At 43.5% G+C, this 27,620-nt stretch overlaps 1 protein-coding gene across 5 annotated transcripts in view; it reads right to left on the bottom strand.

The window, feature by feature from the left end:
- Window positions 1-231: 231 nt before the first annotated feature.
- IP6K1 (inositol hexakisphosphate kinase 1) overlaps window positions 232-27,620 on the bottom strand; it is a 79,854-nt gene continuing 52,465 nt past the window's right edge. For all 5 annotated transcript variants that reach the window (XM_069095698.1, XM_069095697.1, XM_069095699.1 and 2 more), the window contains 5 exons: window positions 16,738-17,085; window positions 7,717-7,927; window positions 6,971-7,155; window positions 5,247-5,422; window positions 232-4,509 (listed from right to left, as the gene is read on the bottom strand). In XM_069095698.1, the coding sequence (XP_068951799.1) occupies window positions 3,988-4,509; window positions 5,247-5,422; window positions 6,971-7,155; window positions 7,717-7,927; window positions 16,738-16,960 (1,317 nt within the window). In that variant the 5' untranslated portion in view covers window positions 16,961-17,085 and the 3' untranslated portion in view covers window positions 232-3,987. The remainder of the gene's footprint in view (window positions 4,510-5,246; window positions 5,423-6,970; window positions 7,156-7,716; window positions 7,928-16,737; window positions 17,086-27,620) is intronic.

The following is a 27,620-nucleotide window of genomic DNA, read 5'->3' as shown; positions in this document are numbered from 1 at the left end:
GCTTTTCATCTCTAAAGCATGTACATAATTACTCCAATTTCCCTCTATTCCACATCCCCTAGTAGGCCGTGAGCTTTATTTACGGAGGCAGAGACCTCTCCTCTAACAACTTCTGAGCTCTGGCATCTGCAGGTACCAAATGGAAGCTCAATCTGAAGGAATGTTTGGGCAGGTCAATATGGAAATCTCACCTGAACCTTCTCTGACGAGCGTCTTAAACAGAGAACACACTTGTACATTTCTAGGTGACTTTATTTTTATATACATGACTTTTGGACAGAAGGCAAGGGAACAGTGCGGGGTGAATACAGACACTGTTACAATCATGCCCCTAAACAAGTTCAAGAGAAAACTAAAGATATGCAGAAAAATGCCAGAAGACAAACGTAATAATGCCACTATGCAGGAGACGTCTGGACAAGTAGAGAGTTTTCTTCTCTGTCAGCAGAGCTGACATGGCTGATTGTCCTTATCCTTCCAGGAAGAGCAGTGGGAGACGGGGAGGACCTTGCCAACTCCCCCACAAGTGAAGCAAGCAGTGCTCCCCTTATGGAAATACAAACATATCCCCATATGGCAAAGCAATGTTCTATGGTTCTTGGGGAGTCCCAGCCCTCCCTGGTCCATTCCCATTCCACAGATCTGTTGGCGATCAGAAGCCCTCTTCCATTTTTTGCAAGTGGCTAGTGCTTACTCATTGGCCCCCCGTAAATACTGTACAGAGATTTCAAACACAAAGCACCTGTGTGTGCTAGGCTTCCTTGCCATCCCTCTCTTTGGTCCAGTGCTGGGATCACACAGCCCCTCCCTCCAAGTTGGCTTCAAGATGCAGGCCACTGGATGGGATGTACGGGCAGGAGGAAAGATGGCAAAGGGCCTGTCCACTGCCCAACGCCCCTGGATGTCAGCCATGCCTTTTATGGCCTCTCCCCCTTTATGTTTTGGCCAAGGAGTATCCCAGTATGCTCTCCCCATCCATGTGGGACTGGGCATGGCCAGTGACCAGGAGTGGGACACGGTGTCCCTGGAAATCTAAAACACTTCTCTGGTGGCCACCTCTATGCTATTCCCTGCTCTAAGGCCAACCTTATATCCTGCCACTTTTACATGCATAGGGCCTAGCCCGGGGAATACTGGGGCTCAGAAATACTAAGTAGGCAGGCACAGCCTGTTCACCCTCAGCAAGGCGAAGCTGGGCTCAAAACAGAGGGACACTGTCCCAAGGTCCCAGAAACACTGATTATTCCAACCAGGCATAACTGGCTGGAAAGCTAAAGCAGGCACGCTGCACAACCTCCCAAACATCTGTCTTCTCCTCTGCAGAGCACTAGGAACGAACAGTCTGCTCTCTCTCAAAAGGCACCGATCTCCCACAGGGGAGGCCACAGCAAAACGTAAGGGAGAAATGGGTCATTATCAGAAGGTCCTGGGGCTAGAGTTCCAATTCAGATGAGCTGTTCTGCCCTCAGGGGATCACTGGGCTAAACCAGGCAATGGCATTTTAACATCAAAGTTCGTTCTGGCCTAGGTGTCACCCCAAGGTCCAGATCTAGAGGCCAGCCTACCTCTGAGGGAAACTCCCATAGCTCCAGGGCCAGATTTCAGATGGAGTGCCTGGATGTCTAAAAAGCAAGAGACCATCTCATGCCATGGTCTCATCTAGAGATGGCTCAGCTCCCTTTCCACGCTGAAGCCAGGATAGACAGAAGGTTAACAATGAGACATGCTGAGTTCCCTACAGGAAGATGAGGTTAAAGATATCATACACACAGCTCTCTCGTGCATACATACGCATGCTTCTCAGTCCCTCTTGAGCCTAGTAGAATAGAAGTTTGTCCTCACTGAGCTGTCCAGACTGGCAGTATATCACTGACAGCCCCTGGTGGACTCTGGGGATCCAGGTTGGCTTGAAGATCCTGAGGCTTTCAGGCTTTGAGTTAAGTTCCAGTATGGTGGATCACTTCCCATGACTAGTCTTATGCTTCAGACCCACAAGCCAGGGTGAGAAAATACATGGCAAACAGCCTTGAGCGCCCTCTGTTCTGGCCCTTCCCACAGGTGCCAGAGCTGAAAAAGCTAACCCCCAAGACTTCTCTGTGCCTTCACCCCCGTGCCTCCCTTAGACTATGCTAACCACTGGGTACTGACTAGTCAGGAGATTGTTCAACACGAAGAGCCCACTGCTCTGGTATTTCCCAAAAACTTAATCCACTTCCTCCAGAAACTTCAGCATCTACATGGAGTCCAATTCCAAGGGAAGAACCCCAGTTAGTAGCTGCTTGAGAAGGGAGTATGGAGGAAAAGCTTTATTAACAAAGAGGTGAATGTCAGCTGGGAAAACAGCCATCACTGCGCAGGGCAGCCCATACCTAGGGACAAAGCTGGGAGCTGGCCCAGGTGTAGATAAAAAAAAATCCTCAAATGTCATTCTCAACTCTCCCTTTTCTTAAAATTCAGCAGGCACCACAAAAGTCAGAATCTGCCATGGGCTTCAGGGCCTGCAGCCCAAGCGGCGCATTCCCACGGCCTGCACTTCTAGGCTCTGTGTTCTGGTTTTGTGAAGTGAATCCTGCTGTTCTTGACCAAGCCACACCTGCAGCTGGAGGTGCAGACCATGTGACACCTTACAGTCTTATGGGGTCTGAGGCTCCAAGGAGAGGAGCAGCAAAAAGCAATATGGCAGCCCAGGCTGGAGATCTTGAGAGATTTAAGTGCCTTCTTTCTCTGCCCTAAACCAACAAGTCTCCTGCCCATGGCTATAAGCAGCCCTGCTTATGATCCATATTCCACCCCCTCCCCACCTAACAAAAATAATCTGCTGGAGGGAGTGGGGAGGAAGTAGGAGAGAATAGGAACAAAATTCACTCCCCTAGGTTTGTGAAGGAAACACTTCTCATGCTGCTGGAGTTTGGGTGCATGCTACTGGGTGGTAGAAAGTGGAGTGGGATTCAACTAGGAGTACCAAGGAGGGCCAGAGGAAGCCAAATTCTTGCTAAGGCTGGCCTTTGCTAAGTTCCTGTGTTCCATGCTCACCTGGCTTGTTTTAACTACCAGTCCAACTTCAGAAACCTGTTATCTTCCCCATCCCATCTTCAGATGGCTTAATTCAGTCTCTTGCAGCTCAATTTTAAAAGGCAAGAAACAGCAGAAGCAGCAACAGCAGCAAGTAGCTGGGGGGTGGGGCAGGGGAAGGGGGAGAAGGGAAGTGTAGTGCCAAGACTTTCTTCAGGCAACCTGGCTTACCAGAGAAGTCTTGCTGGCTGTTTTTCCCCATCCCTGCTAGGATGTTGAAAAACATACATACATACATTCTCCTCTTAGTCATTTCTCTCTGTTGTCCATAGACACAAAAGAAACCTCACACCAGGCTATTTGCTACCCAGAGTCCCTCTTGCTTTTCCCTACCTGCTACAGGTAGGTCTGGTGATCCCCAGAGCCTCTCAGGAATAAGTGACATGCAAGAGCCTGGGGGCTCAAGTGCCTGACTGAAAAGCCTGCCCTTCAGTCAGGATCCTGCTCTCAATTGCTCCCCCAGTTTGAGGCTTCAAGTGAGCCAATAAAAGGATCAGTGGAGTCTAAAGAGCCTTGTGGTCCCTGGCCCCTGCCTGAAGCCTCCTTTTGGCCACAAACCAGGCAGAAGCCTGTGAACTAAAAAGGCCAGAGCAGCTGACAGTCTCACCAAGGCCAAAACATTAGGAGATCCTCTTCCTAAGCCAGCCTGGACAGAGTCATCAGAGCCATGTGGTCAATAAATGGCTGAGCACGTCTTCTGCTTTCTCCTCTCTCTCCTTCACTTTTATATATATATATCCCAGGCTACAGCTAAAATCATTTCTTTTAGTTTACACCAAGGAGAAATATAACCTTTAAAACCAAAGTCTGTCTTGCCTGCCCTCTGTGGTGAGTCCAGAGTGGGTGGTCCCTGCCTGTGGGTAGAGGGGAAAGGGCTCTGGGCAGTGACTGACACGGGGAGTCCAGCGCAGGACACTACTGGTTTTCTTCCCGCATCTGCTCCATGATGGTGATGAGGCTGTCTAGACCAAACACGTAGCCCTTGTCGGGACCATCGTGCACAGTTGGGTCATCCCGAAAGCCCTTGAACGTGCTGTGTGCAAAGTCAATCATGCGGACGTCCACCTTGGGAGTGGCAGAGGGGGATGTCTCAGGGCTGGTGCTTGGGCTGCTGCCATCGGGCATCATCTCGGGGAGCCCCGAGTCCACATTCTTCGAGCGCATGTCTCCTCGGCGCTCTAGGAACATCTCTGCCCTGCACTCCTTCCCATCGTAAATGATGAGGAGGGAGCTGGAGTAAAATCGGTAAGAGGCCTGCCTCTCCAGCACAGACTTCAAACCCCGAAGTTTGCTCAAGATGGGCTCAAAAAGATCTCTCCGGAGGTCCAGACCATTGTGGAGATACTGGTAGAGAGCATTGCGGAAGCCTTCAATCGAGAGCCCACGGCCATAGTATTTATTTCTGCACAAATAATGCCCTGTGTCCAGCTGAAAAACCTGAAAGATCGGGAGAAAGTATTAGTACACTGGTTATGGACAATGACTTCAGTGGCTTCCTCTGGCATGGTCTGTCAACAGAGCAGGGTCTGAATAGATACTGTCATCCATTGAGAGCAAATGATGGTACAGACAGGAAAGAACCTGGTCTATCCCTTAGGCTAAGGGTCTGTGCCTCCCTCCTCTCTTCCCCATCTGCTGTATCCCTATTAGTAGGAGGCCTGAACTGCAGCACTGGACCCACCAAGACCTCCCTCCAGAGCTGATTTCTGGGAACCAGCAGGGCCTCCTTCATCCAGAAGAAGCCACAAGAGAATGGTAGGATCCTGAGGCTCTCGAAAAGACCCCAACAGCCATAGTCCCTGGGAGCCTCAAAGAGCCCTGTCCAGATACCTCAGGTCTTAGGCTGAAAAGTAAAAACATGAAGGCTGAAGAGCTCACCTTCTGCAGGCATAAATAGGGCAGGAAACGGTCAGGGAGCACCCTGTGGTGGAAATTCCCTCGCAGAGATGACTCTGTGACCGTCACACTCCTGAAGGCCTGGCCTGCACAGGACCCAAAGTGGGAAGGGGCAGGTTGAAGGTGGCTCACAGGCAGGCAACCCCTGAGCCTTTACCTCTGGCTCTTAGGCTCACAAGCAAAAGCATCCGCCAGCAGAGGGAGCCCTGACACTACTGGCAGCCCCTCCTGGGGCTCACCCCCAGCAGCAGCCCCGACAGCCACGCCGGGGCCTGTACCTGCATTCCACAGACTCGGACGCCCAGGGTGGCAGAGGTGCTCTGCTCACACTTCTTCATCTGCCGGGCAGCCTTCTCCTCGGAGGCATCATCGCCATGCTGCCTGGTCCCCATCTTCAGATCTAACACACAGGGGAACTTGAAGTGATGCACCACATTCTCCAGCAAGAGGAACTCTAGAGACTCAAGTCAAGGAGACTGTGCACCTGCCCTGCAGGGGCAGGGCTGGGTGGGGCTGTGGGTTCAGAAGGGCCCCCTATCTGCTTCTGCAAACAGGCCGCTTCCTCTTTCAAAGAAGCCTGCTGGGCCAGACCACCTCCAGTGCCCCTTCTGGCTCTGACCTTTGATTGTCCCTATGTTTACTTGGTGAATCCCCATCTCAGGGGCTGACACCTTTGTTTTAAATTTTGTCCTTATATTCTGAGTACTTAGTACAGTGTTTTGTACACAGTAGGTGCTCTATAAATGCTCACTGGGTTGGAGTGGATCCCTTTGATCTCTAAAATTCAATTTACTCAAACTTTTCTAAAAAGGGGTCATTCTAATTTATTGACACATTCATAGTAAGGATTCTATGCATTTTAACAATTAAGAAAATTTAGATGGATTCTGTAATAACTGGATGACCATGTAAATTTCAGAGATAAGAGGGACCTTAGGAATGATCTAATCCTGTCCCCTTGTTTTATGAGGTGGGGGTGGAGTGGGAGGGGCAGAACCGAGGTCCCCTCAGAAACACAACCTGGTTTCAAACCCACTTGCTCTTTCCCAACCCTGCCACCACATGTGGTATATATGCCTTTGTCTGACACATTCAGACACCTCTCTTCAAATCCTCTTTCCTGGGACATTCATAGCTTTAGTGAAGTCTCTGTGGCACAACTATGAGCGGTCTGACCAATGCCCACCAGTGCAATGATCCCCCTCCCCCATTCCCAGGGTCACTGAAAATCTGTGGTCGTGGTAGACATTCTTCCCATGTGTCATTCCCTCCCTAATCCAAACCAAGTGATCCTTAAGACACTTGGAGCGTCTGCTCTTTTCTCCCTGCCAGACCACACGCCCAGCACCTGCTGGCAGTCAGAGCTATCAGGAGTAAAGACTTGGTTAAATGAGCACAGAAGGGGCAGATAAAGCCCGTTCTAAGTCTGATCATCTCCTCTGTACACATGAGGAACTAAGACTCAGAGGGAAAAAAGGGCCTGCCCCCACCACACAGAAATGACACTGGAGAGCTGGACTTCAAAGCCTGGCACTGACTGAGCCTGGCCACCCATCCACAGGGCAGGACATTTCAGTCTGATCCTACATGTTCCTTCCAGCAGCACCTGATGCCCTATGAGACTGGACGCCATTGTGTTCATGGGCTAAGAGGCTCCACTGGCAAGTTTCCTTCATATATGTGAGCAGAAGCAGTAGCTGCTGGTTCAAGACGCTGTATGAGCTTTCAGACCTGCACCTCTCTGCACTGAAGGCAGTCTCTGGGCACTGCTGGCCTCTCGAAGCACTTCACTAACCATGCAGCACTGACTACACCAGGCTCTTTAATTCCCTTTTTACAAAAGCACTAAAGATTAGGTTTTAAATTCTGCTGCCCTGGCACTAGAAGGGCAAAGGCCGTGCCAGTGATTACAGGGCAGGGGAGACACAATGCAGGAGTGAGGAGGCCACGGTGGGCATGCTGGGCCCCCCCTCCACCCCATCCCACCCACTCTGGAGGATACTGTAGAGCTTCCTGTCCTTGGACTCAGAGCGCATGCGGCTCAGCTGCTGCTTGTGGCAGCGCAGGCTCCAGGGGTTGTAGCTGATCTTCTCTGAGCTCAGGCCGCTGTTCCCATCGAGCATCTGGAAAGGGACATCCGAGTGGATGTGCAGCTCCACCTTGGGGCTCTTCAACTCCTGTGAGCCGCTGGGGGAAGAAACAACACAGAGTCAGGCCTGCAGACTGTGCCCTGCGCACAGAAGCCCTGAGCCCTGGAGGCCACCCAGCACCCCCGACTCCTCAGTATCAGCCCCCCCCGCCCCCTGGTATCAGCCCTCCCGCTCCTCGGTATCAGCCCCCCTGCTCCCCGGTATCAGCCCCCCTCCTCTCAGTATCAGCCCCCGCTCTGACGGCTGCCTCCTGCTGACGCTGCACTAAGTGGTCACCCCAACTGAAGTTAACTCGCCACCTCCCCTCCTAACTTAGGGACAGCTCTGATGTACTGGGAGCTGAGACTGGCCTGGCCCTCGCTCTCCACTCAGAGGGCATATGGGATTTTGTAAGGCCCCCATTCCAAAGACAGGGCATCATCTTTTTATTAAAAGTTTTTTTTTTTTCTGGGCCTCCTTTTACAAGAAGCTCAAAGAGCTTATCTTCATCCCACTTGTGCCCAGCCCATCACTACAGTGTCAGAGACAATGCAACGGCTGCCAGCCATTTTCCTGGTGACCCGCTGGCCCAGATTCCCCTGCTCTTGCATCCTGTTACCTATCAGAGCTCTCCGGGACCAGCCCTGGCCGCTCCTCCTTGTGCTCACTGCCGCTGCCTGAGCGGTGAAGGCTTCGGCGAGAATGCTTGCGTCGGGGCTGCTCGCGCTCTGGTGGGTCATCCTGCTCCAGAGCCTCACTTTCCACATAAGGATAGGCCACCAGGTTAATGTAGCCATCACTGTCCCCCTCAAAACAGACAGACACAACACCTGCCAGGAGCAAAGGGACAAGAGGGCCCATAAGCATTTTTTTTCCCAAAATTTTTTTTAATTTATTAATTTGTTTGTTTCCTTTTAATTTACAGGATTCAATTCCACAATTCCGTGAATTTCACATTTTGTCCCCCTCCTTCCCCTCTCCCCCCATGGAGGCTTATAGTCAAGTATAGGATCTGTAAATACTTTCACATTATACATTGGTCAGGTTACAAGGACGGACTGTACCAGCTGGAATGAAAAATGGTAAAGAGGACATAAAACCAAATAAGAGAACGAAAAAGATCAGGTATTTTGCTTCCACCTGGATATAAACTTAGTTCTTTCTAGTTCTTTCTCTGGATGCACATATTTCTCTCCATCATGCGTCTTTTGGGATTGACTTATATCACTGCATTGCTGAGAAGAGTCCAGTCTATCAAAGTTGGTCATCACACATACGTTGTGTCTATAACTGTGTACAAATTTCTCCTGGTTCTACTCTTCTCACTCGGCATCAGTTCTTTTAAGCCTCTCCAGGTAAATATGAAGACTGCCTGCTCCTCGTTTCTTATAGCACAATAGTATTCCATAACATGCATATACCACAACTTGTTCAGCCATTCCCCAATTGATGGGCACCCCCTTAATTTCCAATTCTTTGCCACCTGCTGCTATAAACATTTTTGTACATATGGGTCTTTCTCCCATTTCTGTGATCTCTTTGGGATATAACCCTAGGAGTGGTATTGCTGGATCAAAGGGTATGAAAGTATTTATAGCCCTTTGGGCATAATTCCAGATTGCTCTCCAGAAAGGCTGGATCAGTTCACAACTCCACCAACAATGCATCAGTGTTCCAGTTTGCCCACATCCTCTCCAGCATTTGTCATTTTCCTGTTTTGTCATCTTAGCCAATCTGACTGGTGAGATGTGGTACCTCAGAGTTGTTTTGATTTGCATTTCTCTAATCAATAGTGATTTAGAGCATTTCTTCATGTCCTTATAGATAGCTTTAATTTCTTTCTCTGAAAACTGCCTGTTCATATCCTTTGACCATTTATCAATTGGGGAATGACTTGTATTCTTATAAATTTGACTCAATTCTCTGTATATTTTAGAAATGAGTCCTTTGTCAGAGACATAGGTTGTAAAGATTCTTTCCCAATTTGCCACCTCCCTCTTAATCTTGGTTACATTGGCTTTGTTTGTACAGAAACTTTTCAATTTCATGTAGTCAAAATTATCCATTTTACATTTTATGATGTTCTCTAATTCTTGTTTAGTCATAAAGTCTTTCCCTCTCCACAAGTCTGATAGGTAAACTATTCCTTGTTTTAGGAGACTGCTTACAGTATTAACCTTTATACCTAGATCATGAACCCATTTAGACTTGATTTTGGTATATGGTGTTAGATAATGGTCTATGCCAGGTTTCTGCCATACTATATTCCAGTTTTCCCAGCAGTTTTTGTCAAATAGTGAGTTCTTATCCCAAAAACCAGGGTCTGGAGGTTTATCAAACAATACATTACTATAGTCATTGACTTCTGAATCTTGTGTGCCTAATCTATTCCATTGATCCACTCCTCTATTCCTCAGCCAGTACCAAGTAGTTTTGATGACTGCTGCTTTATAGTACAGATTGAAATCTGGTAAAGCTAGTCCACCTTCCCTAGCATTTCTTTTCATTAATTCCCTTGATATTCTGGACCGTTTATTCTTCCAGATGAATTTTGTTACTATTTTTTCTAGCTCTATAAAGTAGTTTTTTGGTAAATTAATTGGTATGGCACTAAATACATAATTTAATTTAGGTAAAATTGTCATTTTTATTATATTAGCTCGACCCACCCATGAGCAATTGATATTTTTCCAGTTAGTTAGATCTGACTTTATTTGTGTGAAAAGTGTTTTGTAGTTATGATCATATAGGTCCTGGGTCTGTTTTGGCAGGTAGATTCCCAAATATTTTATGTCTACAGTAACTTTAAATGGGATTTCTCTTTCTATTTCTTGCTGTTGAATTTCACTGGAAATATATAGGAATGCCGAGGATTTATGTGGGTTTATTTTATATCCTGCAACTTTGCCAAATTTATTTATTGTCTCAAGCAGTTTTTTACTTGACTCTATAGGATTCTCTAAGTATATCATCATATCATCTGCAAAGAGTGACAGCTTGGTCTCTTCTTTGCCTAACTTGATTTCTTTTTCTTCTCTAATTGCTACTGCTAACATTTCTAGTACCAGATTGAATAAGAGGGGTGATAGTGGACACCCTTGTTTCACCCCTGATCTTAGCCCATAAGCATTTAACACAGTACAGTGGAACAGGGACAGAGGTAACATCACCCTCCAAAAGAGGGAGACACATTACTCTTCTCAAGGAGCTTGCAACAGAATGAAGGAAACTGTGGGTGTTTCTGAGCCTCCCCAAACCTTGTGCCTCCTGCAGAAACAGAAACACAATAAAGAATAACAGAAAGGGGAGGCGGAGCCAAGATGGCGGAATAGAAGCACAAATTTGGCATGGACTCCAGTTCCAACCACTTCCAATATCTGTAAAAAAGTGACTCTAAACAAATGTTAAAGCTACAGAATCCACAAAGTGATAGAGAGAAACAAATTTCCCGCTGAGGACCACCCAGCAGGCTGACAGGAAAGATCTACTGCAGCATGCTAGGAACTGAGCGCAGTCCAGTCCCATGTGGGCCACCTGGTTCCGGCCCCAGGGCAGCCCGACCAGCAGCAGCCAGAGCAGACTTCAGGAGAGTCAATCACCAGCAGCTGTAGCGGTTTCTAGACTTCTCAACCCATAAATGCCAAAAAGAAAGCAAAAGGTCAGTGGGGCACTCTGTTGGAACAGGGTTGGAAGAGTGTGGTCTGGTCCCTGCCCTCAGGGTGAGAAAAGAGGTGGAGACACGGTGGCTGCGGCCACCAAATGGCTGCCTCAGGAGCTCCTGGCCTGCAGGCCATAGGGGGACCAAGTGACCATTCAGAGGTAACCACTCTTGCTTTAACCTGCCTGGATCTGGATCACTGTCTTGGGTGGTGGTCTTGGGGTGTGTGGCCAGTGAGCCAGAGCTTGTGGGGGGCTGCAGAGAGGGTGCCCTCCTAATAGCTCTGGCAGCTGCAAAAGCCCCAGCAATTTGGGACATAGTTCTCTCCACTCTGGAAGCAGAGTTCTACCATCGTGGCAAAGAGCTCAAAAGTCAAGTAATTGGCTGGCAATATGAGCAAGCAGGGGAAGCACAGACCATAGAACCCTTTTTGGGGACAAAAAGGAGCAAGGCATGGAACACAATGAAGTCAGAACTCCTGCATCAAAAGCTTCCAAGGAAAATATGAATTGGTCACAGGCCATGGAGGAGCTCAAGAAGGATTTTGAAAATCAAGTAAGATAAGTAGAGAAAAATGGGGAAGAGAAATGAGAATGATGCAAGCAAATCATGAAAAGCTAGTCAACAGCCTGCTAAAAAAGACCCAAAAATACACTAAAGAAAATAATACTTTAAAAAATAGACTAACTCAAATGGCAAAAGAGGCCCTAAAAGCCAGTGAGGAGAAGAATGCCTTAAAAAGCCGAATTTGCCAGATGGAAAAAAAATTTCAAAAACTCACTGAAGAGAATAACTCCTTCAAAATTAGATTGGAGCAAATGGAAGCTAGTGACTTTATGAGAAATCAAGATACTATAAAACAGATCCAAACAAATGAAAAAACAGAAGGCAATGTGAAATATCTCACTGGAAAAACCACTGACTTGGAAAATAGAGCCAGGAAAGATAATTTAAAAATTATTGGACTACCTGGAAGCTATGATCAAAAAAAGAGCCTAGACACCATCTTTCAAGAAATTATCAAGCAAATTTGCCCTGATATTCTAGAACCAGAGGGCAAAATAGAAAGGAAAGAATTCACTGATCGCCTCTTGAAAAAGATCCCAAAAAGAAAACTCCTAAGAATATTAGAGCCAGATTCCAGAGTTCCCAGGTCAAGGAGGAAATACTGCAAGCAGTCAAGGAGAAAATACTGCAAGCAGTCAAGAAGAAACAATTGGAGCATTGTGGAAACACAATCAGGATAACACAAGATCTAGAAGCTTCTACATTAAGGGATCAAAGGGCTTGGAATATGATATTCCAGAGGTCAAAGGAGCTAGGACTAAAACCAAGAATCACCTACCCAGCAAAACTGAGTATCATGTTTCAGGGGAAAATATGGTCATTCAATGAAATAGAGGATTTTCAAGCATTCTTGATGAAAAAACCAGAGCTGAACAGAAAATCTGACTTTCAAATACAAGAAGTAAGAGAAGCATGAGAATGGAAGCTCCATGGGCAGAGGATGAAGGAGGGTGAGGTCTCACTGGTGTAGGGATCATTACTGTTATCTGTGATAAGAAACAGTCATGGGTTAGTACAGTCTGACCTCAGTTGTCCCTTAATCATGGAAACAGTACCTCCCCCCATAATAAAGATCATCATCTGTGATTGAGATGGAGAGTCTCTGCAAGAGAAGCCTAGCTGCTCTCTTCACCTAAGCCCAAGTCACAGTTTCTCCACTTGAAGAGGACAAATGCAAAGTTGTCATCAGCTAAATTTCCTCCAGACCAATAGCTGGAACAGGTTGCCCAGCTGGGCCTATACTCTGGGTGCCCATAAAGAAGTGAAGCAAGCCTATGGGATGGACTGTGTGTGCCTTCACTGAGAGACATGTGTGATTGACTTGTCTGGAAGAGGAAGACAAGCAATGGGGGCTTAGTGGGCAGATCAATCAATAAACATTCATTAAGTTCCTAAACAAAAAAAAAGAACAGAAAGGAAGACCTGAAGTCCGTGAGAAACTCTCAAACACAACAACTTCCTTGAGCTTGTGCTGATCACAGCAAAAGCTCTTAACTCTCTCAGACTTTCTGAAGAGTCCTAAACCTTGGGTGTAAGTATGCATTCCCATGACAGTCTATTCCTATTCCATGCCTTCCCACCTTTCAGCCCCACCCCCACCTCATAAAATAAGGGGACTGGATTAGATCATTTCTGAGACCCCTTTCATCTCTGAAATTTATGTGGCTGTTCAGTTATTACAGAATTCATCTAAAAAATTTTAAAATGACTATTAATATGCATAAAGCCCCTATTATGAATAAGGTCTCTCTTCCTCCTTTTCTCTCCTCTCTGCCAGTATTAGCAAGGGATATATATTAGAGGTAGATGATATTTTCCAAATTAACAGCTTTGAGATTTCTAATTCAGCTCTTTCCCTCATTCACAGGGTTCTTCCACCATAGTACCATAAGTATCTTCTATAGGCCAAAATACTTTGGTTTCACTACATTTTTCTAACCCTTTTAGGTTTTTCTGTGTTAATGCCCCTCCCACAGCTGCTAGCCTAATATAGTCATTCTATTAACAAGCTATGCACACAGTGTCTCCTGGATCTTTACCAAAGGCGCTAAGACTATAAATGCCAGCTCAAAGAGAAGAATGAAAAGTAACGAATCCTGAATACTTAACTAACACTTGGAGGGTGGCTTAAAGCCTCTTCTGGGGTCAGAAATTCTCTTTTATGCTACAAGAAGAAAAGGTTCCAGCCTCTAGATTTAGGGTCAGAAAGGGACCTTAGGGGGTTATCTAATCCAGCTCCATTTTACAGCAGGAGTCTTGGTGTCAAGATTAATTCTTCAAGCCTTCTTTGAATCAAAAGGATAAAGAGACTGTCTTCAGTTGTTCTTGGTTTTACAGTAAGAACGAAAACAAAAAATCCCTAACCCCCATAACCAATTTGGGCTCATGAAAAGGACACAGCACCAAGGCCGATTTTAACCTTTTTCTTAGATTTGTGGATAGGTCAGCTCTATATGCCCAGAAAACAGTTTTCTGAATTCTCTTTTTCACAGCTGGGCAGGAAGAGTCAGATGGAATCTGGAGAATCTATTAGAAATAACCTGCAGCAATAACCTTCAAGCATCCTCATCTGCCATGGTGTGTGGCAAATTTTCCCAGTTCCATCCACAACAACTACCTCCCATGATCCCCAACCAATAAAATGCTAGCAAAGGCCAAAAGAAACAGGTGGGGTGGAGAAAGACTCAATGTCCCATTACTGGTTCAAAAATTCCAAATTCAAACATTTTCCCCTCTTTTGCCTTTACCCTAGGTAAACAGGAAGAGAAAAGCACATTAACTAACATTTGGCTTAAGCCACAATTTTTTGGGCAAGATTGATATACAACAGGCAGGTTTTGTTACAACACCTCTCAAAAGTCTACCACCAATAACCCTAAAGTTTATTTTATTTTAATGGAACACATTAAATGTCATTTAAAAATTTCTGTAATTCCTGTGTCAAAAATAACAGGAGTGCATCAGCTTTACTTATGCTGTGGGAATGGGAAGAACTGAAAGTAAACATATGGAACAGGTCAGGTCCTGAAACTCTTTAATTAGCAAGAGACTGGTTCTGGGAACAATGGTCTAGATCCTACCTGGCTTTTAACAATCTATGGTGCTTCAGCTGGGAAGTTGTCTGAGTGCTCCTCCCCAACTTTCCAGAGCTACAAGAGCTTGCCTGAAACACTTCAGCTAATGTTGAGAGGCCTCAGAACCCCCCAAGCAGCTGTGGGCTACCTACAAGAACTGCAGCAGCATAGGCTCATCAATTTAGAGATGGAAGGGACCCTGAGTGTCATCTGAGCCTGCTCACTTTCCAGACAAGGAACGGAGGTCTAGGAGAGCCCAGGGGTAGAGCCAGCATCTCTGGCCCCAGTTTCGTACTCTTTCACTGTCTGTCACTACTCCCCCTGCTTGGCTCCCACCTCCAGCTCCTGCAACCAGAGACCTTAAGTTAGGACAGTGGGATGTGGAGGAATAAGAGGAGGAATAAGCGTGAAGTCGGGATACCCATCTGACTTCCGACCCTTATGTCCTCTAACTTCTGGAAGCCTCGGGTTCCTCATGAGTAAAGTGGGCGACAGCATGTACCAGCCTCACAGGCTGCTAGAAGGATGCTGAGGTATGGCACATGAAGCACTCTGCAAATGTCAGCTCTTCTTAGTCATCTCAGTGCATGTACCATGGAGCTCATGGGGAGGCAGAACCACAGGGAAAGCTCTGCCTTCACTTACCAAGCTGCTGACAATCAGAGCAGCAGCACCAGGTGCTTTATGAAAGCAGCCCTGGAGGGCTTAACACCCCTGCTCCCCACCACAAGCCAGCGAGTCACAGCCCTACCACTTGTTCTAAACATCTCAGCGCAGTGGAGAGGGTCAATGGCACTGTCAGCTCAGAGAAACCTGTCACCTTCTGATTTTAGCACAGACCAACCCGAAAAGCCAGCTCCTGACAGACAGAAGGCAAGTCTGAGTCACAATCATCAAAGCCAGGAAGAGACAGGTTAGGGCCTCGTAGGCCTTTCCTAAGAAGAAACTTCAGCATCTCAAATTCTGCCTCACTGAGGAGAAAGATCATGCCACAATGCACTCTGATGCCACCAAGGAAGGATAAACACCCGATTTCTGACATCTTGGGAAGGAAACCTTCTCTAATGTCAAATAAGGCCCATCCCATAAAAAGTAAATAAAAAATAAATAGTACAAAAATGGTTACAAAAATCACCAGATCCTAGATCAAAAGCTACAAAAGACCTTAGAAGTCATCCAGTCCAACCCTCTCATTTTATAGACATGAAAACTGAGTCTCAGAGAGTTTAAGTCACTTGCTCAAGGTCATGAAGATAAGAGGCCTAAGGATAAACTCAACCCTATGACGTTTAGGTCCAGTTTTCTTGTTACTCTATCACACGGCCTTTCTCAAATGCACAAATCTGTCAACCATAATACAAAGATTTAACAGTCAGTTTGACTAAGCAGAGGAACGAATGTCACCAATGGCGACAAGAAGACACTATTCTTTCCTTTTTCCTGAAGTATCCATACTCATCTCTTTTAGAAAACTTTCTGTGGACAAGACCTCACTCACCTTTACTTCATTACGACCTGCTCTGACGCTCTTCACCAATTAAGAGAGCTCCTCCTAACAGACCTTCCCTAAAGAGGCAATCATTGACATAGCTAGGTTTTATTTATTTACTTGCTACTGTCCTTCAAATGTCAGTCCTTCCAGGCCCCAATCCTCCTCAAAATCCCTTCTAATTTATCTATGATTCTTTCGTATAGACAAGCCCAGACTTGACAATGTCTTTCCTCTCTCATCAGCTATCTCCTACACTTGAATGAAAAAAAGCTCTAAAATACTCTTTTAAAAACCCAAAACGACCCAGGAGAGTGACCACAAATACAAGGCACTAGTGGACACTGCTGCTTACTAGAGAAGTCTCATCAACCATAAAGCCTCAGTGCAGCAGGCTGCACAGAGTACTAGATTAGGACTTCTAGAGGCCTCACCACCGGTGGGACTTAGACAAGTCACATAACCTTGCTGGGCTTCAGTGTTCTCATCTGTAAGATAAGGGCGTGAGACTAGATGAATTCTAAACATATCCTGTTTACAGGCCAACTGGAACTCATTTTAGGAGGAAAAAAACCTAAGAACTTCTGAGTGCCTTGCTAAAATCAACACCACAAATGGACATTTCTTTCCATGAGAGGCTTACTTAGAACATTTAGGAAAAAGTGATTGAGCTGTTCTGGAATGAAAACCACAACTGTTGATTCTGGGAACAGGGAAATACAATTACAACCCATTATTAGCTAATGAAAGTAACTAGAAATGCCATCTAAAGATAATTATGGAAATCCACCAAAGCAGAAAGCTCTTGCAGGCCAAAGATACAATGAAGTACAGTGACCAGCTGGGGCTTACCTTTGTATTCAGGGGTGAACTCCTTCATTTCAGGGGGGAGAGACTCATAGAAGCGTTGCTCCCGGGAAATGAGGGGCTTGCACACGGTGTGGTCGTCATAGCGCATCATGCTGCTGTGACCACCCACTTGGTGGATGAAGGGCTCCAGGAGGACTCCCCGGTTTCCAGCTCGACTTGCATTCTTGCCATACTTCCCCACTTCCATGGTTTGACAAACACACATTGCGTTGGGGACCAGTCACACAATGAGGGCAAAGGTAGTAGCACATGGGCCACAAGAGAAGAGTAGGATGGAAGACCCGGGCTAGTTGAAAGCCAGTGTTCTGAGTCTGCTCGCCTCAATCCTTCCTGTTTAAAAAAAAGAGGGGGGGGGGGAGAAAAAATTTTTAAAAACAAAGTTAGAACAAGGAAAAGTAGATTATATACATCAAATCTCCCTGAAATTCTAGTCTCTATTGCATCCAGTAAAACATAAATTTATCAGGCTCCCCTGTTCCTCAAATCCCTTCTAAGTTCTCCTATACATCCTCTAGCCTAAAAGCCTAACTGTTAAGGCCCTTAAAGAAATGATCAGGTCCCCTACACCAACAGCCCTGGAACTCATGTTTAAGATCTATAAGAAAGGACAGCTTGATCACAGGCCAGCTTTATGTTTATCACACATGACTCACTCCTCTGCTTATTCAAAGTCATCTCAATTGTAACCCAGAGGAAGAATGTTTAGTTGGACTAAAAAATAGGGCTATAAGCCCTATCTAAAAATCACTAGCTTTCCAACCCTCTTACCGAGGACCAGCAGTATTTTGGGATGGAAAAATAATTTACTATTTTCAAGAGAAACTCAGGTTTCAGATTTGTTCCTAGATTTGCCTCACTTAAAGTTGTTGTTGTTTTTCCCAATCATACAACAAACCAGCATGATAGCTTTCCCTCACTGTCTACCCTTTGTCATGAAAGAAGAAAGGAAGAAAGGGTTAGGGAGTTCCTTGGCAGATAAAAAGGCCCTTTAATAACTTCCTAGTATGACCTTTCAAGTAATTGTTATCTCAAGAAAATTCAAGTGGTTCACAAAGCTATGATTTAGGAAGGCAACAGGTACACAAAGCTATGAATCAGGAAGGCAGCAAGTATGCAATAACTGAAACAAAGAGAGGAGAAAAAACTATAGAGTATGGGGTGGCTAGGTGGCGCAGTGAATAGAGCACTGGCCCTGGAGTCAGAAGCACCTGAGTTCAAATCCAGCCTCAGACACTTGACACACTTACTAGCTGTGTGATCTTGGGCAAGTCACTTAACCCCAAGTGCCCTGCCTCCTCCCCTCCAAAAAAGCCAAAAAAAACCCCAACTACAGAGTGATGACATAATTCTTAGGACACCCAAGAATCTCTGAAGACTGTGTCATGGTAAACAAAAGTAGGGTGCTATGACTACTATTCTTGGTTGTTGCCTAAGCTCACTGTGAGACTGGGCAAATTCTCCAAGTTTTCTTTGTGACAACTGCTCCATACACAAAATGCTAACACCACCCTGACTTCAGGGAGATGAGGGGAACTAAGACAATACAAGTGAAAGTGCCCTGACTTCTTTGAGGAAAGGAGTTACAAATGAAATCTTGCATGTAATCAATCCATAACATCTTTGATATCAACATACTTCTTCCCAACTCCCTCATCAACACAAGTGCCTCCCCAGCTGGAGCAACCTCTATTTTATAAAGTTCTGAAACACAGTCCACTAGCCCTAACCCTAAAGAGGAAAGTGAGAGTCCAACAAAGCAGATTTTTTATTGTCTCTATGCACATACCCTCTTTATTAAATGACCCAAACTCCAGAGGCCAGACAGGATATATGAGGATCCAAAAAGAATTACTGAATAAAGGAGATGCTCTCCTTAATATTCTTTTTCTCCCAAACAATTTTCCCTAAAAATTTTACTTACTAAAAGAAACAACCTCATGATACAGGGGAAAGAACCTGGGAATCATAATATCTGGATTTGAGAGCCTTGGTTATTAGGGTAAATTAACTGAATTTCTGCAGGTTTCAATTTCCTTATTTGCTACATGCAAATAATTTTACCATTTGCAAAGAGTTGTTTTAAGTAAAGCGATTTGCAAACTTTAAAGTGCTATAGGTGGAGTCAAGATGGCGGCATACAAGCAGGAAAACTCCATGAGCTTCCCCTGTTACCACCTCAAACACCTATAAAATAAGACTCTAAACAAACTTTGGACCTACAGAACCCACAAAGTGACAGAGAAAAACAAATCTCCTGCTGAAGGCAGCCCAGTCCACCACGCTAGGAGCCAAGCGCAGCCCAACATGAGCCTGTGGTCTTAGCCACAGGAAGGCCCCACTAGCAGTGGCTGGAGTTAACCTCAGGAGAGTGGATCACCAGCAGCTGTGGCAGTTTCCAGAATTATCAACCCATAAATGACAAATGTAAAGTAGAAGGTTAGTGTGGATTTTGCGGGGACAGGGGACCCGAGAGTGCTGTCTGGATTCTAACCCCAGGACGAGAAGCGGTGGAGGGGCTACAGCCATTCAGCCATGCAGCCGCCTCCACATGGCTGCTTCAGAGCTCCTGGCCTGTAAATTGTAGGGGGAACAAGCCACCATTCAGAGGGGTAATCACTCTTGCTTTAACCTGCTTGGATCTGGATGGCTGTCTTGGGTGGAGGTCCTGGGGTGTGCGACCAGGTGCCACAGCTTGTGGAGGCTTCAGACAGGACAGCTAACTAATAGCTCCAGCAGCTGTGAAAACCCCAGTAATTTGGGGCAAATCTCTCCTCTCTGGAAGCAGAGTTCTACTATGGCAAAAAGCTCAAAAGTCAAGTAATTGAGTGGTAAACATAAGCAAGCAAAGCAAGCACAGCAGTCAAACCTTAGATTCCTTTTTTGGGGGACAAAAAAGGAGAAAAGCATGGAACAGGAGGAAGAACTCCTGCAACAAAAACTTCCAAGAAAAATATGAACTGGTTACAGGCCATAGAGGAGATCAAGAAGGATTCTGAAAACCAAGTAAGAGAAGTGGAGGAAAAATTGGGAAGAGAAATGAGAATGATGCAAGAAAATCTTGAAAAGAGAGTCAACAATCTGACTGAAGAAAATAACACTTTAAAAAACAGACTAACTCAAATGGCAAAAGAGGCCCAAAAAGTCAGTAAGGAGAGGAATGCCTTAAAAAGCCGAATTTGCCAGATGGAAGATGAATCTCAAAAGTTCAATGTAGAGAATAATTCCTTCAGAATTAGACCGGAGCAAATGGAAGCTAGTGACTTTATGAGAAATCAAGATACTATTAAACAGATCCAAACAAATGAAAAAATAGAAGGCAATGTGAAATAGCTCACTGGAAAAACCTCTGACCTGGAAAACAGATCCAGGAGAGATAATTTAAAAAATTATTGGACTAGCTGAAAGCCATGATCAAAAAATGAACCGAGAAATCATCCTTCAAGAAATTCTCAAGGAGAATTGTCCTGATATTTTAGAATCAGAGGGCAAAATAGAAATTGAAAGAATTCACTGATCACCTCTTAGAAAAGATCCCCAAAAGAAAACTCCTAAGAATATTATAAGCCAGGTTCCAGAGTTTTCAGATCAAGGAGAAAATATTACAAGCAGTCAAGAATAAACAATTTAAATATTGTGGGAACACAATCAGGATAACACAAGATCTAGCAGCTTCTACATTAAGGGATCAAAGTGCTTGGAATATGATATTCTGGAGGTCAAAGGAGCTGGGATTAAAACCAAGAATCACCTACCCAGCAAAACTGGGTATCATGTTTCAGGGGAAAATATGGTCATTCAAATGAAATAGAGGACTTTCAAGCATTCTTGATGAAAGAACCAGAGTTGAATAGAAAATCTGACATTCAAATACAAGAAGCAAGAGAAGCATGAGAAGGTAAACAGGGAAAAGAAATCATAAGGAACTTATCAAAGTTGAACTATTAACATTCCTACATGGAAAAACAATAATTGTAACTTATGAAACTTTTCTCAGTATGAGGCCGGTTGAAGGAAATATAAATGTGTGTATGTATGTATATATACATATATATGTCTATATAGGAGGGTATATATGTGTATAAATACATATGTGAGTATGTGTATACATATATGTGTACAGGTATACATAGACAGAGGGCACAGGATCAATTGAATAGGAAGGGATGAACCACTAGTGTGGTTCTGGCTTTTGACTTGTCATCCTTCCCCCTTTATCACCTGACCATTCTATCTTCTCTCTTTATCATACAATTCCTCGATGACATCTTTTACTCCTGTTCTTCCTTCAAGTTCTTCATGTTGCACCCTGAACACATCTTCCTGTGTTATCCTTCAAAAAAATAAAATTAAGGGGCGGCCAGGTAGCACAGCGAGTAAGAGCACCAGCTCCAGTGTCGGGATGACCTGGGGATCGAATCTGGGCTCAGACACTTAGCACCCACCCAGAAACACCTGGCCGTATAACCTTGAGCAAGTTACTTAACCCCAATTGCTTAGGGGCGGCCAGGTGGCTCAGCGAGTAAGAGCACTGGCTCCAGTGTCGGGATGACCTGGGGATTGAATCTGGGCTCAGATACTCAGCACCACACCCAGAAATAACTGGCCGTGTAACCTTGAGCAAATTATTTAACCCCGATTGCTTAAAAAATTTAAATTAAGAGGTGAGAGAAGAATATAATGAGAGGAGATAGAGAGACAGAATAGGGTAAACTATCTCATATAAAAGAGGCAAGGGAAAACTGTTACAATGGAGGGGAAGAACAGGAAGGCAAAAGGTCAACCTTACTCTCACTGAATTTGGCTTAAGGAGGGAATAACATACACTAAATTGGGTACCTTACCCTACAGGAAAGTAGGGGGGAAGGGAATAAGAGGGGGCATGATAGAAGGGAGGGCAGATTGGTGGGGAGGGTAGTTAGAAAAGGGACAGGGTCAAAGTAGAAAATAGAACAAGTGGGAGGCAGGATAGGATGGAAGCAAATACAATCAGTCTTTCACAATATATTTACTATGGAAATGTTTTGCATAACTATACATGTATAAGCTATATTGAATTGCTTATCTTCTTAGTAAGGGTGGGTGATGAGGGAAGAGAAAGAATCTGGAATTCAAAGTTTTAAAATCAAATGTTTTTTTAAAAGTTATATATTTTTTTACATGCACTGGGAAATAAGATTTATAGGCACTGGGGTATGGAGATCCATCTTGCCCAACTGGAAAGTTGGAGGGGGAATGGGGGAGGATATAGGAGAGAGCAGATTAGGGAAGGGGGTTTTCATTAGGATTGCTGTTCTGGGGTGGTGGGTAGGGGAAAGACAGGGAAAAAATTTAGAACTCAAAATCTTGTGGAAATGAATTTTGTAAACTAAAATAAACATAAAATTAAAAAATAAATAAATAATGAAGATTAAAGTGATATAGAAGTTAGCTTGTCATCATCAATAGTAATAAAGGCTGGGCTTTAGGCTCTCTTTAATAAAAAGCAAACATGAGTTATTTTAAGTTCTCAAGCACTGGGGAAAAGGAAGAAAGACTTAAAAGGATAAGACTCATGAATGGAATATAGCTATGGAAAGGTACAGCTTGTTTGAAGGAAATAGATCTGACAAAGAATAGCACCAGAATAAAAACTATAAAAGGAAGGAGAAAAGAGGTGATATACTGAGTTGTCCTACAGACTAACCAGCCAAGGGAAGGATATGAAGACTCTCTATGTGAATGTATGTGATACTTTCATACTCCAGGTAGCACATTCATAGAGGGATGACAGAATAGTGAGTCTAATGCACTCAAATGATCTATTGGAAGTTCCCTTCAGTGATGCACATCACAACTTGTCCAGGCCTGCCCCTCCCCTCCTGACTCTTGCCCAGGTCCTGCCACCATATTCCACACAGATCTACTCAACATGCTGGAGGGCTTCCTCTATTTCTCCTGACATCACAAAGGCACTAGTGTGGTTCTGGCTTTTGACTTGTCATCCTTCCCCCTTTATCACCTGACCATTCTATCTTCTCTCTTTATCATATAATTCCTCGATGCCATCTTTTACTCCTGTTCTTCCTTCAAGTTCTTCATGTTGCACCCTGAACACATCTTCCTGTGTTATCCTTCAAAAATTTTTGGAGGCTGCTGTATTTCACGTATTGCTGTTATTCAGACCCCATGGTAAGCTTGGGATCATGAAAGCAGCTTTTCAGTTTCCCAGAGACAATCCAATTTGCTCTCCTTTTCCTGTATAACTCTCGGTCTAACCTGTCTTGTTGACATATACTACAAAGTAACAGTAAAAGCTCTACAGTTACCCACCAAAAGACATGCTGTAATGTCAGCAATGGCTGTCCATATACTTGTTCTCTCCTTTATGAACAGAAAGGCCAAACTCTTTTGAATGATTACAGGTCTCTTCCAAGAGGCTCTGCAGTGTTCTGGGACTGATGAAACCGGCACAATGTCATACACATACAGGAGGAGGATGACCATTACCTGGCTTTTCCTTTTCAACTTGGACTCTATACTAGATCTCTTCCATCACAATGGCAAGAACTTTTGACAAGAATACATCTTGTTCTAAGCTTTTTTATTAGAGCTAAAATTTTTTTAATCAGGTGGTCACTGATAGTATTATTTCTATTGCTTCGTATTTTAAAAAGAACCTATATGGTAGCATTTTGCTTTAAAAGAATCAAATGTGTTACAGGCCACCATGGGGGAAGTGGGGAGGAGGGGGAAGAGGAGAAAATTTGAAACTCAAGGGATTGTGGAACTGATTGTTATAAACTAAAAGTAAATAAATATATTTTTTAAATTAAAAATTATAAAAATTTAAAAATTAAAAGAAAATCAAATGTGTTTACATCATCAAGAAACAAGCACAGTGTGACCTTCTTTACATCTTTCAGTCTATTGTGAAATGGAAAATATGTGGTCTATTGTTGAATACTGCTTGTTGAGAGCCTACCTGCTCCTACAAATCCCTTTTTGAGGATCCCCTTGGTTCATGTGTAGATATAGCTGCCTCTTGTATAGATTCTGCACTGAGGAGAGCATAGGCATACTGACTGATAGTCACTGACGCTCAGCTGCTTTGTATGTCGGTCCCATAATGCCCTCACAATTGTTGTCAGCTCCAGCACAGACCTTCTCCATAAACACCTGGTCCAACATCTGGCTCCCCTTCTTTTCTTTGCTCTCTTTAGTACCATTTCTATCTTTCTAACAAGCACAATATTTTGGTCAAAAACTCACAGATGAGGAAACACTGATGCTGCAGGTCAGGGACCTCACTCTATTTGCTATACCTCTTCATCTGACGGTATCACTCATAACCATCCGTCATCCTTTGTAAGAGTCTTGTTGACATATACTACAAAGGATATGTCATGGCTTGGCAGCCATGTTTTTCCCTATTTGGTGAGTGAGCCAGCTGTCTGTAAAACTGCCCCTACACATAGTAGGAGCAATAAATATCTGCTTATTGACTGGCATGTTTTCTTTGTTGTGGCAACTAAATTGTACTGGTTTGACTTCTTTAAAAATTATTATAATCAGTGTTCATGTCATTTCTGTAAACCATTTTCCATTCAGTTATCAATTCCTTATTTAAATAATTCAGGACTGAACTGTTTCAAATATACACCATCTTTTTCCCATTCTTCTTTCTTCTCATGCTTTATTAATTCTAATCCTAGCTTCAACAAATCATGGTTTGACTGTACACATACAGTTGATTCTTGGGTAACTCCTACAGCAACTATATCTTTTCCTATCCATTAAAAATACAATCTATTTTGTTTTCTGCTAAGTTAGCTGGTACTCACCATGTTGAGGGCCTACCAATTATTGAAAAAAAAATGTTCATAATATACAGTCCCAAAGCTTCGGGGTCAAATACAAGTCTGTGGCCTTTTATTTTTCTTCCTGAACTATGCTTTTCCTATTTATTTCAACCCATTCTCACCTTTTCCTTCCTTTCCAGTCAAAACCAAAACTAAAATCAAAAAAGTATCAGGGTATAATACATTGACTTAATTTGGAGGATCTAATTAAGTACTTCATAGAATTTCTTTAGCTCTTTTATCTTCAAAACCAATGTTAATATATAAGAAGCAATTATTTTCATGATAGCTTCTTTGCATAAATTTTTCATTACTGCAACACCCAATGACCAAAAATATACCAGGAAGTGTTTCTTGAAGTCTTTGTATGTATATAAATATAATGAAATCCATCCCATGAACACTTTTCATCGCCTCTTCTAGGACACACTTTTCTTCTCTTTTTTGATTTATTATTTACAGCAAAACATCAAGACTGATTTACCATTCAGTTCCTCCAACTTATGCCCACTTACTGGGGCAGCTAGGTGGTACAGTAGATAAGATGCCAGGCCTAGAGTCTGGAAGACTCATTTTTGTGAGTTCAAATCTGGGCTCAGATATTTAGTAGTTATGTGACCCTGGGCAAGTCACTTAACCCTGTTTTGCCCCCATTTCCTCATCTGTAAAATTAACTGGAGAAAGAAGTAGCAAACTACTCCAGTTTCTCTGCCAAGAAAACCCCAAATGGAGTCACAGAGTTGGAAAGAACTGAAAACAACTGAACAACAGTGGTCATTAGAAAAGAACCTCATATTTAGAATATCAATAGTAAAATTAAATTTATAGACAGCTGAAAAATGTATGATTCTAATTCCCAATAATACTCTCTGCCAATCATTTCAAAAGCACAAAAGGACCACAAAGGACTGAAAGCTACTTTGGCCCCAAAATTTATCAGTAAGTGGTAAGTTTTAATGGTGATATGCATTCTACTTAGGCACAATGGTCCTTGGAAAACAGATGTGGTCTATTGCCAGGACTATCCTTGCAGCCTTCTTAGCATGATATAAACTGCCAGAGCTCATGTTCATCTGTCACAGTCTTAAAGCCTACATACCTGAATGATTCCTCATCAGAGAACTTTAATGTGTTTAATTCAATTGAACAATTACTAAGCACCTTCCATGTCAAGGCATGAGGTGTCCTTTATCTTTTCTGTTAACAATTTAGTTTACTTTAAAAAAAATTTGTAGATATCTTCTGACACTGATCAAAATCAGTTTAACTCCCCACACCAAATAAACCTTGCCTTGTGGCAAATAAAAATAACTAAGCAAAAACATCCCATTTGGTCGATAGAGAGCACTGGACCTGAAGTCAAGTTCAAATTCAGCCTCAGACTAACTGTATGGTCAAGTCACTTCATTTCTGTCTCAGTTTCCTCAACTGTAAAATAGGAATAATAACCCTGAGAGCACCTACCAAGCTTGCAAAGCTGTTGTGAGGATCAAATGATACTTGCAAAGCACTTGATACAGTACTTGGCACATAGTAGGTACTATATGTTAGCTATTTATTATTAGTAGTCCCTTGATTAAGCCATGAGGAAGGAGGTATGTTTTTATTAGCTGTTTTCTAGGACCTTCATTGCTTTATCTTTTTAATTTCACTGATATTTTCTTTTCATAGCACTTTCATTTCTGAATACAGCCCTCCCCCTCACAGCGAGCCATCTCCTATAAAGAAAAAGAAAGGGAAAAAAGGCAGTTCAACCAAACTAACACACACATTATCAACTGAGTCAGACTGCATATGCAATGTTCCATACCAGGGTCCCCCCCTAATGCAAGGAAGGCAGGGAAAAATGTTTTCTCGCCAAAGAAGGTGCTGTTACTTCATTGGCTTTTTAGTTTTCAGACTCAGGGTTCTAATTCCTTAGAGTGATCTTTCATTTACAATGTTTTAGCCACTCTGTGTATTGTACTTTTGGTCTTATTTATTTCATTCTGAATCAGTTCGTACTAATCATCCGATGTTTCTGTGATTTTTTTTATCTTTCTACATAACAGCATTCTATTATATTCACATATAATATATATTATATATGTGATGAAAAAAACCCATCGGGGTTTTTTCCTTCTTCCTGAACTACTTCCTTTCTTCCTTCCCCAATAATGAGCACCCATTTTCTTTCCAGTTCTTTGCTACCACAAATAATGCTGCTATGGCTATTTCAGTATTTATTGATTGGACTTTTGCTTCTGACTTTGACTTCCTTGAGATTACCGAGTCAAGAAGTATGGACCATTTAGTCACTTTTCTTGACCAATTCTAAACTGAAATCAGACCCCTCCCTTTCATAGCTCCACCTGATAATTTCATGTCTCAGAAAGGTGAAGAACAAAAAAGGGGAACTGACACTTCTGGCACTTTGACCTTAATTTGAACCAAAGAAGGAGGCTACAGCAGAAGCAATGGGAACCTAGGGAGAAATTCATCATATTAAACAGAACTGAAGAATTCATTAGTGTTTATAGTCTAGAAAACAGAAGACTTAGTTATGATCTGGAAGATGGAATAGATTTGTTCTACATAGTCCTAAAGGGTAAACAAGGACTAGCAGATGGAAATGACAGGGAGTTAATCTAATAAAAAAACAAAATCAAGTAAAATCAGTGTTTTCAAAATTGATATTCACTGACTTTTTAGATAGTGAATTCCTTATCACTAGAGGCTATATAATTATTTGTCAAAAGTTGTAACATCTTCCTGCAAGGTGTATGAGTTTGAATTAAATGACCTCTTAGATCATACTCAATAATAAGATGCTATGAAAGGTTAGAACATTGGGATAGCTAAGTTTTAATTTTTCTAAGTTAGCATTTACATAGCTCTTTAAGATTTAAAAAGTACAGGGGCGGCTAGGTGATGCAGTGAGTAAAGCGCCGGCCCCAGAGTTAGGAGGACCTGAATTCGGTTCTGGCCTCAGACACTTCACACACACACACACACACACACACACACACACACACACACACACACACA

Source organism: Petaurus breviceps, unplaced genomic scaffold, assembly GCF_028583685.1.
Source record: "Petaurus breviceps papuanus isolate PSGF00001 unplaced genomic scaffold, PetGlider_PUasm1.0 227, whole genome shotgun sequence".
NCBI lineage: Eukaryota > Metazoa > Chordata > Mammalia > Diprotodontia > Petauridae > Petaurus > Petaurus breviceps.
Note: the sequence above shows the minus strand (reverse complement) of the source record. Positions and strands in the feature narration are given on the sequence as shown.